Here is a 17,607-nt window from a genome sequence, read left to right as displayed (position 1 = left end):
AACTATTCTAATACATTATCTATTTCTAGACACTGTTTAATTTGTCCAAAAACATGAGTGTAATGCTAAATTTTATTGCGCATTAAAATAATAAGTAGCATTTGGATAGGGTAGGAGTGGGCAACTTAGATGATGGAGAGGGCCACTATATTTCACAATCACTCCAGAGGGCCACAATGCATATTGTAAAAGAATTGATCTACAAGCATTGCGGTGATCCATTATTTTCAAATTGTTTTAAATTGGAATCCTGTATTCTTTTTAGCTATTTTTTTTTGGGAATCCTGAAAAGTAACATTATTATTTAATTTCAAATACATTTATATGTTCGTATGTTAACTCATTGAGTGCCAGCCTATCACCACTAGAGGGCGCCCAGTGACCAGAGAATAATAGAGATATGCTGGTAATGCATGCCCAAGCCCTGGAGCCATGACTTGCCTGAACACTTTCCTTTGTGCATGTACAGGAAGAGGATGAAGTTAGCTTGAAGTTAGCTATTGGCTACCAAGCATTTTAGAAGCCTTATTTTCGTCAACTTAGCCATGATTAAACCTTGCACACCTCATGCATGGGAAAAAAACAGAGAAGAATGAGCTCTAAAAAATCCAATGCAATCCTGGATTGCATTGGAGTGGATTTGTGCAGTTTGTTCACAGCTTTCAAACAAAAAAATCCGATTGGAAATCCGTTCAGGCATTCTTGAGATAATCGCCATTATGTTTTACATGTAATGTAAACAAAAATGGCTGCCCTGTATGTTAGATGGGGTTGTATGGGGGTGGAACATGCAAAATCGCGATTGAAATCATGTTCACCAGATTTGATGGGGTCCAAAAAAAAAAAAAAAAAATTCAAATTTTTTTTTTTCAATTTTCTTTTTTTTTTGTTTTTTTTTTAAAGCCGAACTTGTTCGGGATCGGCACTCTACGATACGCTAATAAAGCCGAACTAGTTCGGGATTGGCACTCAATGAGTTAACCTTATGAAATGCAAATACATTGACAAAAAAGACTATAGCACTGGTCATTATGCTACTACTATAGACTGAAGTAATTAAAGTGGGTAACAGCTGAAATCAATAATATATCAGTATTCCGATATTAACCTGTGGGTCTTGGCCACATGTCGAGAGGGCCACTTCACACTCACTCCACAATGCATATAGTGAAAAATAGCTGATCTACAAGCTCAAAACGCGTTGCAGTCTTCTCCCTGTGATGTGGCCCCCTTATGGTTGTGGCCCTAAGCGACCGCTTATGTTGCCTATGCCAGGAACCGGTCCTGAGTGGCCCACTGTGCAAACTGCTGCAGTGCAAACATCGGGCCTGCACGATGAAAGACATTTAGGCAAGATAAGGATGGAGAAATTATCTGGTGCACTGCAATTTAAAATGAGTCTGATTATGTGGACCAAACATAGGTAAACAGGACAAAAAATTTGACAATCGAGACAATTTAGAAGAATCTCTGATGTGCTGTGCAACAGAACTGTGGGAACCAGAAACCCCATAGGCATGCATTAATAGAGTCTGAGGTATGAATTGGCTTTTAATTCATTAGTTCAGTGACATTGTAGTTTAGGCTATACCAACCATACCATAGGTTCGGGTCTATAATGGAGTTTAAATTAGGCCTACAGCTGAATACATTGAAAAGTGTGACACCTAGTGGAAAACAAAGTACTGTGCAAACTGCAAACATAACGGTGCAGCTAAGGATTGATTGATTGATTGAAGACTTTATTAGAAGTTTGCATAGGAAAAGGTACAGTTTCATGACAGTACAGTTCACTGATACAAGGTCTACTAAAAGGAGATCCTAGAAAAGACTAAGCTTATTTCCACAGGAAACCATTTAAGTATCACATATAACATTGAATGACAGAAGAATAGAACACAGTACTATGCAGTAGATATGTAAAAAAGAAAACAGTTAGTCTAAACAAACAGTAGGCTAAGTATATACAAAGAAGGGGCAGGGGAGGGTAGGGCTGGGCTGGGGTTTTTTTTTTTTACCAGTTGCGAACAGCTGCTGCCTGTAAGTGGTTTTTCAGGGCAATTTTAAAGGATGCTAGTGATCCACACTCCTTTATGACCTTTGGTAAGGCTTTCCACATTTTGGTGGTATAGCAGAAGAACGAGTTTGACCCTTTGTTGGTTTTGACTCTGGGTTGAAAGTGATCTGTGGCACTGCCTCTGGTGTTGTAATTATGGACATCCTTAACGTTTATAAAGTATTTTGACAGGTATTTGGGTATCATAGTGGTGTAGTGTATCTTGTACACCAGGCATTGGTGATTGAAGAACAAAAAAAATATTTAGAAGTTTGCATAGGAGAAAGTACAGTTTCATGACAGTACAGGGGGGGGGGGGGGGGGGGTAGTACAAGACAAGAGGGGATTGTGTGTAATGTATAGCAAGCTGTTTTAACATTTACATTTACTTTATAGGAACTGAAAAGTAGCCTACAAATATCCAGTCAGCTATTAAATGGTAAAATGGGCACTTATGCTTTTAGGATTTAAAGATATCAGAAATGTCATTATGGATATCTTGAATTATATATGTTTTGCCAGTAAGATTGTTATTATGGATATCTTTAATTACAATTATGACTATAGTGAAATTGGAGTTTTGACTAGAAACAAGATTTTGGATATCTAAAACATATATTACAGATGAGAGGGTGAATTGATTACATGATAAAAACAGTTTGCCATAGTAATGATGATCTACACAGCTGAAACACCACTACAAAGTCTTCTTCCGTCCATGTGGGGCCGCCTGGTTCGTGTACTAGTGGTGACTACTTCATCATGTCCCTCTCCACCATGCATGCAGGCAGGAGTGCAGGCCCCTCTACAGCTCTTTTTTGGGCCCTGAACACCCAGCGCCAAGAGAGAAAACACGTTTTAGTTCCCTCTAACGTTTTTTTTCTCCGATGTCAGTGTTTAAAATCCTTGGACTATTTCACATTGTTAAAATAGATAGGCCTACTCACAGAAGGCAGGTGTCCGCTTTGGGCAAACCTGTGAATGGAGTGAGCACATGGGAGTACAGGAATCACTACAGATCTTCAAAACATCTACAGTATGCAACGTCTGGGCTAGGCCTATATTCAGTTTTTCACCGTGTTGCCAGTTTGAAACTTACAGGAGAACAGACGGTGGCTGTTGGGTCACATAATTTGAGCAAGTAACTTTTAGGGAATTGTGTCAGGACTCCATTCCTTGAGCTCCTCAGGACAGAGTAACGACCCCGGAGGGAAGAGCCGCTCTCCAGCAGTGTCACCTCAGGGATGGCAGGACACCTGGAGAGAAGAAGTTGCACATGGTAACATGGTACCTCACCATTTCATCCTTTGGTCTTTCACGTTATTCAAACGCAGAAACCCTATTCTGGGGGTTTTGAACATTTGGCAAAAATGCAGATCTACAAGCAAAATATCTACAAAAAATCACACCCAATGTGAAGTGAGTGGGGTCGTGCTTGCATAACGTCTTCAGACTAGGATATAAGTCTAGGATGTACAGGCTACACACACACACATTGCTATGGCAAAACGCTGAGGAGAAATGGCTATAGACACGCGCACAGCCACTCTATGGAGCGGTTTACCACCGCTCAAAAATTCACATCACATTGGCTGTTCTCAACAAAGATATTTGATCAAAAGGTGTCGTAATCCCATGGGGGATATAGGCCACTAGGTGGAATGCCACTAAAAAAAAATTAAAAAAAATCATTCATTCTTGTTGGTTTTAAGTGGTTCATGGATTTTATATTCAAAGAGACACCAACTACTAAACTGAATTTCTCACATTATTGCTACTAGCACCCAGTAGTGGACAGATATGCTTCAAGCTGCACTACATGTAACTTTTCTCTTTTAAGTGCTGACATTTAAATGTAATCCTGACAATCAGGTCAAAATTTGTGTCAGATCCTGTCCTGTGTCTAGGTGAGAAATGACCTTCGACACGATCTAATTGGCAGAATATAACCACCCCAATTAAAGGCTATATATATATGTTATTGTTAACATACTTAAAATTAAATTGTATTAATAAAAAATAATTTCTTTAATAATATCAACGCATAGCTCAGGGGTAGAGAAACCGTTATTAGAGCACGAAGGGTTCCCGAAGGGTTCCCAGTTCGAATCCGGGCTCCCCCTGAGTTAATGTCGAAGGGTCCTTGGGCAAGACTCTGAACCCCACATTGCTCCCGATGAGCTGGTTGGTGCCTTGCATGGTTTCCTCCGCCACCGGTGTATGAATGTGTGCGTGAATGGGTGAATGTAATGCACAATCTCTGTAAAGTGCTTTGGATAAAAGCGCTATATAAAGGCACCATTTACCATTGCTGTAAGCTAGCGAAGAGATTTTCAGGAATAGGCGTATAGGCCTAATCATGAAAATATAGCGAGCTTGTAGATCGACTATTTTCCACTATTGAAATAGCACTTATTCTAAGTGGTTAATTCAAAATTAAGCCTACAACAGGCCTAAATAGATGTAGCTGAGTAAAAGTCATGTGCCTGCAAAAAGTAAATGTAGCTATAGTTACTGCCCACCACTGCTATAGCAACCCTCTCTTTCAATTCAATTACACACACACAACACAAGCCAACTGCGCATACTGTATGTAGACCTACTCTTCTCGAATGAGGTAGGTTCGTGGGGCCGTGGGGTCCTTGGATTTGCAGGAGTGAGGTGTCCAGACGTCGAACAGGACCAGCACCCACTCAGTACCCACTCCCTCTGCAATAAACCGGGCTCTGTCCTGTACGTGCAAGTGCACTTGGACGTACAGGACAGAGCCCAGTTGGACCTGGTGTGGGGCAATGGTTTCAGTGAAGCCAGGGTCTCTGAAGTAGGTCTCCTTGAGCTGAGCTTAATTCCCAAAAATATATAAATATAGTTTGGAGAACAAATTAGTAATATAATAATAATAGTCTAATAATAATAATATCTGCACTCGTTTTTTTTTTAAATGTGCATTTGTAATTTCACTGTATTTATTAAAATAATAGGCATAGGCCTAGTGCATAAGTATCTCACAGCAACAACATGGCAGTGTTTAGATGGCATGACTTGCTCACAGGGTGGAGCCGATAACCTTGTAAAAGCTGTTGTTCACCAAATGCAATATTTCTTTTCACACAGTATATGCAGTATTCTTTGTACACTAAGGTAGTTCAGAAACTGTATTGTTCAGAAACTGTACCGAACAGATACCGGTATGTGGTATCATGAACAAAAGAACAGTCTAGTATAGTATTTACTCTATATGCCAGCATTTAAAGTGGTTACTGAATAAACAAACCAATGTTTATAAGGACATAAGAGACGATTTACCTGTGCTGCTGTTAGAATCAACAATTGGTATGAACACCAACAGAAGAGCCCAAACCACCATTGGCTGCATCTTGCACATAACACACAAACCTGTTGAAATGTAAAAGTGTGCAAATACATTTGAGTTAATTGAGTCTCACTGAGGCATTGTAAGGAACACACAGATAACCCAACACCACAGGTTCATTGCAAATGACCACTTAAAACATTTAAGGCCAGAAAACTCTTACCTGGCTTGCTGTTTCAATTTAAGATTCTTTCCTCTGCAGAATTTCCGCAAATTGTGATATATAAGACTGCGTTTCAATGACGAATAGGAGGTGTGTTAAGAGTTTGAGAGCATGTGAGAGAGTGCGTCATCTCCTACACCTTGCAAGCATGTAGCCTTTTGCCGGACACTAGTCAGGGCTGGTACAGAAATGTCACCATCAAGGCCATTGCCACTTCAATGTTTTTCAGGCCAAGTTCGGACCCATTGTTCAATTCCCATGGATGTTAGCAAACAGACACGCATCATAGGTTCACTCTGTCCCCAACCATAGTTTCCTGGGGTAATGGAGGTATAACAGAATGTCATGCCCCCTCCAGCCAGTGTGCTAGACCTGTAGCCTGGTAAACCATCCTGGTCACAATAATTCACATTTTCACATGAGTCTTCAACAAGAAGACACGTGAAAATGTGAATTCACGCAACCAAGATGGTTTACCCAACCAACACCAGGCTACTCGACCTGGGCCCTTTGGGTCGCAAGTGTTCTGAAGGGGGACAAATATTAGTACTGTTATTCATTCTCAACCTTTTTTATATTTTATTTCATTGACCCCCCCCCCCCCCCCAGTTTGATATACATTTGATTAGGCCACAGACCCCCATTTTCATCCCTGGGACACCAATATAGCTACTGTAAAATCCTCAGTGTTAATTCAACTCATTGGTTCCATTTGTACAGAACAGCTAACACAGAAGAAGGTGACAGTGCAGTGTTGTGGTTTCACCTTGTGACCCCCCCCCCCCCCCCCCCCATCGCCACCCTCATACATAACTGAATGTTGCAAATAGAAGACATTTAGTTCAGCAAAAGGAGACATACTCCCTACTTTCAAATAGAGATAAACATTGTTCATTGTCCATGAACAGGTTCAAGGCCTCTCCCTGCTCAAATCATGACTCAGCTATTCTTTTGCACATGTTCTCAAGGAACAGGCTGGTTTTTTGTTTGTTTGTTTTTTCCCCCTCAAAATTGTGAAACAAAAGAAATGGATTACTGTCATGTTATGGTCTACTTTTCTTTTCTTTTCTTAATTCTCCATATCTTGTTTTGACCAATTTGTGTAAACTATGATATGACAACCAGACATGTGTTTGCACCCGGACTGCTTTGTGCGAGGCACCAATATAGGTCCCTTATGTAAGTGACACATATGTCAGGTTCAGGTATGTTTCATTCACACTGATTGATTGATTGATTACTATATTAGAAGTTTGCATAGGAAAGGGTACAGGACAGTACAGTTCACTGATACAAGGTCAACTAAAAGGATGAAGACAGAAAGAAAGCTTTGGGGCTTATTGTCTCCACCAGCCGAAGGCATGGGGGAGAGTATGTTTTCGCTCCGTGCGTACGCGCGTGTACGCGTGTGTGTGCGTCCTTCCAGTTTGTTACCAGCAATAATCTCCGGCGCCGTTGGCTTGGTCACGGTGAAACTTTGCACACACACACTCCCTGGATGCCAATTCAGAACCTCTGCCCCATATTTTTCAAATGGCCCTGTTCTAACGCCACCATGAGGCCGATGTTTGCGAAACACATTTCTGTACACTACTCTTAGAGATTTTGTCCACAAATCCTACAAATCGGTAGACAGTATCTCTACAGTCATGTGATCAACATGGATCTGTCCGATTTTCCATATTCCATCCTGATAGGCTATAAAATGGCTTCCAAAGTTTTCAGGATTGCTCCGTTTTGAACAAATAATGCCTCAAATCATGAACACAGCGTGCAATCTTGGTGAAATTGGGTGCACACGTTCCCACTAGGCCGAGGAAGAAATGCCACTTCAAATTTCTCAAATCAGCCTCATGGTGACGCTATAACAGGGCAATTTGTGTTTTTACCTTTAACTCTTAACTCCACCGATAAGTGGGACTTTGTATGCGCACTCCCTAGAGGCTAAGGATAAACCTTTGCCCTGCATTTTTCACATTTGCCTTTTACAGCGCCACCAGGAGGACAATTTATGTAAAACACATTCTTTGCTATTACGCATCAGATTTTCTCCAACAATCATGCAAATCAGTACACAGTATCTCTATAGTCATGTGATCAAGTCAGATCCGTCTGATATTTCATATTCCAAGCTAATTGGCTAATATTGGCTTCCAAAGTTTGCAGGATTACTCAGTTTGCCTCAATTCATCAACACAGTTTGCGATTACCGTGAAATTTGCCATACATATTCCCACTAGGTCAAGGAACAAATGCTACCCTTTTCACATTGGCCTGTTATAGCGCCACCAGGACGCCTGGCCTGGTGGAGACCTGTGCTCGGAAAGAGCACTGCTTATAGTTTAAAGTGGGGTCCCTTTAAATGACAGACAACTAAAACACAGTACTAACTGAGGAAGGCCATTGGCCAATACATCCATGTGTTATCTGCTGCTGGGGCTTTCTACAAAATAAACAAGAGATCCTAAAAGGACCAAGTCAGTGCTGATGTTTTGGGAAAGGTGCAATAGGTACTCAGTACTCACCAGCAGGTACTAAAATCAAATAGAAAACTCCAAAACCATCTTGGCAGGGGGAAAATGAAACAAACTTGACAGATGTTATGTGTTTAAGGAATATGACAAAGAAATGAACATACTTCTTAAAGGGATATTCCACTTTCAACAGGGAGCAGTGGTAGGGCCTCTCTCCACATACAAACCCATTGTAACTTCAAACTTCATTTTAACCATGATAGATTCATTAAAAGCACCCATTATTTTTTCTGGTGACTCATTTTACCTTCCTAATACGTGAGCAGGCTGTGTTTTTTCGATAACTTTTTTCATTTAATTTTAATAATTATTTGGGAAAATGGAAAAAATGAAATACAAAAAAATTATTATAAAAAATAAATGAAGAAAGGAATAATGAATAAACGAAAAAACACGGCCTGCTCACATATTAGGAGGGTAATATGAGTCACCAGAAAAAAAGAATGGGTGTTTTTAATGATCATGGTTAAAATAAAGTTTGAAGTTACAATGGTTGTGTGTGGGGAGAGGCCCTGGGCCTGGAGGGCCTGGTAACATTTACATCAAATATCTAAATATTCAATCAAGCAAATTAAAAACTGTTCAGGGTGTTCATAAAAGCCTGATTAGATGATAGAATTACCAAAAGTTTTTTTGAAAGTGAAATATCCCTTTAAAAGAGAAAACCATTGAACTATGTAATTAATATAGGCTACCTAAAGGAGTTGTGTGGAGAAAAAAAGGCTTACATGTTCAAACTATTGACAAGGGGGTCATTGGCATCAACCAGTTAGTAGGCCTACAAACTCAGTCATAAACAAGTGAGTGAATATGAAACTGCAAGCAAAACTGAGTTATCGCACATCTTTTTCATTTTATTAGTGGCCAAGGCCACGAAGTGGCAAATGGCCACTCATTGATATTGGACTTCATCATAACTATTATTATTCTTCCGCCACTTTTTCTCTAGCGGCTAGACCGTGCAGTCGCTTTTTACGAAACTCGGCAGTATGGCAGAGGACTATGCCAAACGGCTAAAACGCGAAGCTCGCAACAATCGGCCAAAGGATGGCGCTGTAGGAAGCCTTCGAAAGTGCAAACTTTGAACAGATATAGCTCATTCTGTGTTTGAGGAACAGCAATGAAACCTGTATACACTTATGTGTCTCCTCATGCCGAACAACTTTTACGCTCTGACTTTTGACCTCTGACCTTTACTTCTCCCACCATTTTGAATTATATGAAAAACAGTCAAAATCTATCTCCTCCTGGGATTTTCGCATAACGTGCGCAAAACTTTTTTTACATGGACTTTGGACCAATACGGTTAGATATGTCGCGGCGGATTTTTTTTAAAGCGAAACATTATTTTTTAATAATTCACTCTATATTGCAGTTTTATGCAAATTATTCTTCTGCCTCTAAATCATACTTGCAAAGTGACACGTTCATGGCATTTGGCAAATATGTAGAGGGTTAGTCCAAATATCACTGAAAGCAATCTTACTCCAATTGGCCAAAGGGGGGCGCTATACGAAGCGTTTGAAAACTCAAACGTTAAAGGGGCATAAGTCATGCCTCGTTTCGTTTGAAGACATGCAACTTGCTTACACGCGTGCCTTGACTCAAGCGGAAGACATCTGTGTCTTTGTTAAGTAAGCTCCGCCCTTAGATTTTCCGCCATTTTGAGCAGTTTGTAAAACACTTAAACCCGCTTTTATTCCGGAACTTTTTTTACATTAACTTTGGACCAATATCTAAAGATCTGTCAGATCGGATTTTGTTTAAATTGAAACAAGCTTTTTTAATAATTCAATCAATATTGCAGTTTTATGCAAATTATTCTTCTGCCTCTAAAACATACATGCAAAGTAAAATTTTCATGATGAACTACTGTAGAGGGTTAGTCCAAATATCACTGAAACCAATCTTACCCCAATTGGCCAAAGGGGGGCGCTATATCATTTCGAAAGAAGGCGTCAAGTACATTACATGAAACTTCTTTTTTTTAAATGACAGGTCTATTATGTGTGACTGCTGTAGTGTAGTGGTCAGTGCCTGTGCCTGGTATACGGATGATTGAGTGTTCAAACCCCACGTCGGGTTGAGTTAATGTTAACATCCTGGATGCCCATGGCATGTGCGTATGTCAAACTCTTTAATGTTGACACGTCTGATCTAACTCCAGATCACCTTCATGTTTAAAATGAGCCCTTCTCTACCAGCCGTTTTTTTCTGTTCTGAGTAAAAGAAAATGTCAGAAATACTCAGATTACATTTACTCAGATTGATTTCACCCCAAGCCTCCAAAATATAAAAAAGAAATCAATAAAATCAAGGCACTCAGCCTACATAGAACTTTTTTTTTTAAACAAACATGGTTAACAGATCCTGTGGCTGCCTAGTGTAGTGGTCAGGGCATATGCCTTTCATGCAGAACGTCGTTGAATCGAATCCCACCTGGGGTTTATATAAGCATAAAACCATGACATTTGGTAGACTTTACAGTTTGGTTCCTTGAACAATGTCTGACATGGAGCCTTCCTAAAAACGTCCCCCAACCCCCCTTGATGCATATTTTAATATCCGCCATTACTAAATAATGTATTTTGCATCATAACTCCTGAAACAAGCATTATAATACAAACTGTCATGTCTACACCTATGTTGTGATTTCCAAGGATTGCAATGATATCATGTACCAGCTCAGTGGCCTAGTGGTTTGAGTGTCTGCCCTGAGACTGGGAGATCTGGGTTCAAACCCGGGTCGCGTCATACCAAAGATTCTAAAAAATAGGACCCAGTTCCTCCCTGCTTGAAACTCAGCATCAAGGGTTAGATTGGGGGTAACTCCCTGCGACATACTCGTGTCATGTCCAGGGGCTGTACTTGTACATCAAGCTGCCTTACGCTACAGAAATAGGAGATAGGCTCCTGCCCTATGAGATTCATGGCCCGGCCAATTCATATGGTCTTCATAGCTCAGCAAGGCTTACTATGGACATCAGCAAACTGTCCAGGTGCATAGTATCACAGTTTTGTATGTCTGTTGCATATAGGCCTACAGTCTTTTGCATACATGTTGTGTAGAGGCCAATTTGTGCTTTTACCTATAACCACCGATTAGTGTAAAACTTTGTATGCACACTTCCCAGAGGCCAAGGAAAAACCTGTTCCCTGCATTTTTTCACATCTGCCATTTATAGCGCCACCAGTGTTACAGTATGTAAAACACATTCTTCGATATTACTCCTTCAGATTTTATCCGAAAATCACACAAATCAGTACACAGTATCTCTACAGTGATGTGATCATGACGGATTTGTCAGATATCATATTCTATCTAATTGGCTAACATTGAATTCCAAGGTTTGCAGGATTGCTCCTTTTTGAACAAAATGCAGTGTGAGATTTTGCACACACATTCCCACTAGGCCAAGGAACAGATGCCACCCTTCTCACATTGGCCTGTTATAGCACCACCAGCGGGTCAATTTTTGCAAAACACATTTTTGGAACAACATGTCTCAAATCCTGCATGCAGCGTCCGATTGCTGTGAAATGCCCAAGAACACGTGGTAGCAGGCCTAGAATTTCGTCATTTTAGGGGCAAGGCCAGTTGGCCTTTAGTGTTGTCAAATTTTTGAGGGCACAAAGGCCAAGTGCCAGGGCAAGAAGGCCATCAATTAAAACAGTGATTTTAAGTCCACGCCTCGACAGTCATAATTAATTTTGCTTAAAGATTAAGTACAAACAAAAACTGTTGACATTTTAGACTAGTTTTAGTCATCATGACAATTATTTTACCCCTTTATTTACCATGCCATGTAATCATAATTATTTCACACAACATTTCCTCTCATCCTTTTGATGAAAAAAACTATTTTAGGAATACAGTACAAGAGAACACAGAACACCTGTCCTGGTTATATAACCAATGTCTATTCAACCAACTGATCTCAGTACATTACAGTAGTACATTACATACAGTACAGTACAGTACAGTAAGACAATACCAGCTAGTAGACAATGTCCAGTTCATCCAACTGAACCCACAACCCAGTAGCCACAGCCTAACATTACTAAACAACACCTGCAGAAGTTGCAGAACCACCAGTCCAGTAGCCTATAGGTAAATAAGCATGTACACCACACACACACACACACACACACACACACACACCCGCGCGTGCACGTGCATACACGTGAGCGTCGCACGCAAACAAGGGGGCTAGTCGTTTGAGTTTGTGTTTGTTGTTGCTACACGCTAGGCTAACAGTAGACCAACATGGATTTAACATTTTTGTATGGATTCTTTTTTTTGGGCCTAATGCTAGAGTTCAGGTACGTGTACACAGCCGTTCACTCACATTCTCTCTGTCTCCACACATCTGCGCGGGGGGATTATTTCCATCACATCAGCTGGTTCCCTGTTCTAGCCTTATATATTCCTTTATTTTGTCGCGTGTTGGACGTATGGCTTGATAACGTTGGAACATGTTGCAAACATCCTCCATGCCTCTGTGACAGATAAACATCGTCGCTTAGTAGTTTTGTAACTTTTACTGCTGTGTGTCCATTCAACTCTCACTCTCTCTCTCTCTCTCTCTCTCTCTCTCTCTCTGCGTGTGTGCGTGCGCTCTGCCACTGGAGATGGGATTTATGGCTCTTTGAAGTGAGCCGGATCTCTAGGATCCGTTCATTTCAAAGAGCCGTTCAAAAGACTGGCTCATTCTAGTCACTAGTTGTAGTTACTTTGTAGATTTTGATTATAATTATCACTTCAACCCTATATACATTTATTTCGGACATAATAGGTACATAGGCCTACCTGCCATTTGAAAATAGCCGATCTACAAGCTGTGAGCTTGTAGATCTGCTATTTTCAAATGTTCTTTCCCCCTACATTTTATTCATTGGAAAAATTGTGAAATGGGACATTTTGCATAATAAGTACTTTCTACTTTAACTACATTTTGATACCAATACTTTGATATTTTTACTCAAGTAGTCTACATTTTTTATTCCAAACTTCAACTTGTGGCAGAGTATTTCTACATTGTTGTACTTTTCCCACCACTGTTGTTCATTAAAGGAACGGCTCCCTATACTGCGATTGCGAACCGGATCCCATCGTTCATATCAAAGAGCCGTTCAAAAGACTCGATTCGTTCGCGAACGTCCCGCCTCTATCTGCCACTGCATGTCAGAAAGCAGCAGGTGTTTGACCGTAATTTTGTAGTTAGGGTTACATTTTCGTCTCCTCTTTATTCCTCAATGAAATTGTGAACTGCTGTGGGCGCTGCATGGGCACTGCATGGGACAGCAGGGGCACCACGGCCACTGTGGCCGTTTGAGCATGTCATTTTTCGAGGGGCACACGGCCAAAGAGAGGGGCAACGACGGCCATGGCCGTCGTGGCCGCCGTGAAATTCCTGCCCTGCGTGGTACCCTTTTCACTTTGGCCTATTATAGTCACCACTAGGCCAAAAAAAACAAACAAAAAACACCTGACCTGCCGGAGACCTGTTCGGAAGAACACTGCTTCCAGTTTTTCTTTGATTTGTTCTTTGCTTTCCCTTGATGCTTTTTTGCTTTCCTGCTTTTTCTGCCTTGGCCACTTTATCGCTGCTTGCAGCTATATTTTATAAATTGTTGTGTTATGTTATGCTCTTTGACCTTGGATTTATTTATTCGCTGTTGTAGGCTACTGTAAAGCACTTTGCAAATTGTGTGTGAAAGGTGCGATAGCCCAACAGATATATTTTTTAAAGATCGTAGATAGATTGATATTGCATAATAACATCATTACTAGGCTACTAGTCGGCTAGCCAAATTGTCAAATAGCCGACCTAAGGAAGGGAACTGAGTCAAACAAAATTGATACCTCAACTCAACTCCCTAACATCCCCCGGCCGTTGCCTGATACACCTGTTACGCTTTTGACATCATTGGATGTAGTCCACTATGGAAGTCCACGCGGTATAACCAGAATTACTTTAAAACACGCCCAAAGTGGCGATACGCGCTCTGAGCGCGATCCAGCCTTTTACGCACACGATGCACACACGTAGCCGTATCTATATGTGCTGTGCGGGAATTCCTGCGTTAATGGATAGCCTTTTGCAGACCTTAGGGAGCGGGCTGGCTGTGCTGGTGGTCCTGGTCCATGCTCGGTGCAGCTGACAAGCGATAACATTGTGGATATAGCTCTGGGATTTGGGGGACCGTTTAAGCGCGCAGAATAGCTTAGTTAGTAAACCAATCGTTCTGTAGCGTAGTTGACGATTTCAGAGCCATTTGAGATGGACTTTGGATATATTACGAATTCCTCTTTCTCCCCCAATTCATCTGAGATTCTAATGAACGGTGAGTTAACTGCTTCATTTCGTTCTCGCTATTAGGTTACTTTGATTTGGTTGTTTAGAGCCTTAACAAAAACAAGAAAAGGATATGACCTGCCACTGCAAGTTATCATCATATGCTATTATTTGCTATATAGCCTAATAGGCAGCAACATCCATCCGCAATTTTCCGCAATTGCATGTAGCCTATAGGCAACTTGTTGTCATGTAGGTCTACTCTTGTTCCTTGTTTTGTCAGAGCTGCAACAAATTGATGTAGGTCTACTGAAACCAAATACCACCAACCTGGTTGTGTGGCAATAAAAGTAACTTGAACTTGAATTTGTCAAATAAAACGAGTAGGCCTATTTTACAATTTCTAGTGGTCTGTGAAGTTGATAAGATAAATGGCCCTTTGTTAATGGGCCAATCCATTCTAGAGATGAATGGAGCTTTGTGATTAATTTGAGTAACCTATGGTAACCCATTAGACCAAAACTATTATTTCTGTACAATAGTTGTCTGTAACTTCTTTTGACCAGGAGGGTCAAAATTAATCAACTGCAGTAACATAAGAAAAAGCAGACAAGACACACACACACACGCACGCACGCACGCACGCATGCACTCACACACACACAGTCACACACATAAGAAGAAGGCCAACCTAATTATAAAGGTCCCAGATTTGATCCTGCCAGATGTTAGCACTGTCCTAAAATTATTAACGCACGGTTAAATTGTGTTGCAGTACTAGAAATAACCACTTGAAAGTCATTTCAAAATAACACCTACAGTAACATTCTGTCTGTCTGTATGTCAATAATTATTCTTTCCCCCTTTAATTCATCTCCACCAGAAACTGTCCACCAGTCCTATGATAATGTGCTCATGCCGAGCATCTTTGGCGTCATCTGCGTCTTTGGGATAATTGGAAACTGCATCGTCATCTACACCATCGTCAAGAAGACCAAGTTCTGGGCACAGCAGACAGCACCTGACATCTTCATCTTCAGTTTATCCATCGTGGACCTCCTCTTCCTCCTCGGCATGCCCTTCCTCATCCACCAGCTCGTGGGCAATGGCTCCTGGTGCTTCGGTGGTACAATGTGCACCGTCATCACCGCGCTCGATTCCAACAGTCAGATCGTCAGCACGTACATTCTCACTGTCATGACATTTGACCGCTACCTGGCAACAGTCCACCCCATACGCTTCAACCATGTTCGAACCCCCCTCATGGCAGAGATAGCGGTGGCACTGGTGTGGCTGTTTTCTCTGGTGTCCATCACCCCGGTATGGATGTACGCTGGTCTCATGCCCCTCCAGGACGGTTCTGTCAGCTGCGCCCTGCTGCTGCCCCATCCCACCACGGACAAATACTGGTTCACCCTCTACCAGTTCTTCTTGGCCTTTGCTCTGCCTCTGGTGGTCATCTGCGTGGGCTTCACCAAAATCCTACAGAACATGTCAGCCACAGTGGCCCCCCTGCCTCAGCGCAGTCTGAGGACACGTACACGCAAGGTGACCCGCATGGCGGTGGCTATATGCCTGGCCTTTTTCATCTGCTGGGCTCCCTATTACATCCTGCAGCTGGCACACCTAGGTATCGAGCGGCCGTCGTTTGCTTTCCTGTACGCTTACAATATTGCCATTAGCATGGGCTACGCCAACAGCTGCATTAACCCATTCCTCTACATCGTGTTGAGTGAGACCTTTAAGAGACAGTTCATCGTAGCGATTCGGCAAACACCCCGGGTGTTCCGGGTGGAACCGGAGGTCATGGCTGATGGTATGACTCTGAGGACGGCAACAGATGTGTCTCATCAGTCCCCGTCATCCAGGGAACTACTCTGAAATGTGCTGCCTGTGACCAGGGGCGTCACAAGCGGGGGAAGAGTGGAACTGAGTTACTAGGGCCCAAGGTGCAGATCCACAAGCTCGCAGCGCTGCACCGACACGAGCTTGGCACCGACGTGAGCTTGTAGATCTGCTATTTTTGAAAAGTCATGAAAATGTGTGCAAATCTTTGAATATATGTATTTTTTAAGGGAACAAATCAAATACATATCATTTTGGGGGTCCTTCACATGAAATGATTTGAGTACCACTGACATAGAAACATAGGTTTTTCAAAAAACCTTAGGAGGATTTGAAATATTCAAAAAAGAAGCAGATCTACAAGCTCGCAGCACAGCACTCGGTGCCACGCTGCGATCTTGTAGATCTGCTATTTTTCAATAGTTAAAGCACAAAATGATGCGTAATAATGCGTTCCCATGCAGTCTAAATGGGTTAAACCCCCTCCCCCTATGAAGAACATTCATGGGGGGCCCGCAGTGAATCCTTGTACCCAGGGCCCAGAACTTGGTGCGACACCCCTGCCTGTGACTGTACTCTAAAGTGGCCTCACTAACTGGAGAGCAGCAAACAGCAACATCATGGTCTACCCGTGCACCATAGCCATCTAACAGCCCACCACCACATGAGGATTTTCTCAGCCGTCACCTGAAGACACTGTAAGTCAGGGTTTCTCAAAGTGGGTGCCGTGGGCATCATAGGGCACCGTGACACCAGGGATGTCCAGGGATGCATGCCGCAGAATATTTCATTATTGTTTAGGAATTTATATGACTTCAGTTTAAACACTTTTAGACCCCCTATAATTGTACACAGTAAAATGGACCTGAGTTGCATTGAGGTGTGTTCTTTTTCCATCTACACCAAATCTCTTGCGACACGTTGTGAGCTTGTAGATCTGCTATTTTTGGCTAATGTCGATCCAGAATAGGGACGCTGCATGGGGTTCAAGTGGTTAAACATCAAGTCTAATGCAAATCCGGATAAGTGTTGGTATAGTAGGCCTATTGTATAGTATTCATTCAATAACAGACCGTAGGCCTATTATTTTACAAATTTGGCACAAACTGTTTGTCTTCTTTTGTTTGTTTGTTTCTTTGTTTTTATTTCAAAATGTATCAGAGCTTTTCAAAATGTATCATGAGAGTAGCATCAGTGCTTTCAGAGAATTGTCCTTCACACTATATTTATTAACCCGAGAGTACTGACTAGGTCGCAAGAGAGCATTATGAAATGAATCCAATTACAGTAGCATTATGTGAATTAATTGCTTGTCTTATGACTTTACCATCAATGCC

At 41.7% G+C, this 17,607-nt stretch overlaps 1 protein-coding gene and 1 long non-coding RNA gene across 2 annotated transcripts; one reads left to right on the top strand and one right to left on the bottom strand.

Annotated features, from left to right (window-relative positions):
- Positions 1-2,647: 2,647 nt before the first annotated feature.
- Positions 2,648-3,256, bottom strand: LOC308283552. The gene is made up of 3 exons (XR_013961935.1): positions 3,156-3,256; positions 3,004-3,031; positions 2,648-2,881 (listed from the first exon to the last, which is right to left on the bottom strand). It is a non-coding gene; the product is annotated as an uncharacterized lncRNA (long non-coding RNA).
- Positions 3,257-15,337: 12,081 nt separating this feature from the next.
- mchr1b (melanin-concentrating hormone receptor 1b) lies at positions 15,338-16,306 on the top strand (the record flags this gene model as incomplete). Its single annotated transcript, XM_080723159.1, has 1 exon — positions 15,338-16,306. The coding sequence occupies exon 1, from the start codon at positions 15,341-15,343 to the stop codon at positions 16,304-16,306; it is 966 nt and encodes a 321-aa protein (XP_080579285.1). The 5' UTR covers positions 15,338-15,340.
- Between the last annotated feature and the right edge of the window lie 1,301 nt (positions 16,307-17,607).

Source organism: Nannobrachium achirus (genome assembly GCF_963921795.1).
Source record: "Nannobrachium achirus genome assembly, chromosome: 4".
In the NCBI taxonomy this organism is placed as follows: domain Eukaryota; kingdom Metazoa; phylum Chordata; class Actinopteri; order Myctophiformes; family Myctophidae; genus Nannobrachium; species Nannobrachium achirus.
This window is presented reverse-complemented; position numbering and strand designations above follow the sequence as displayed.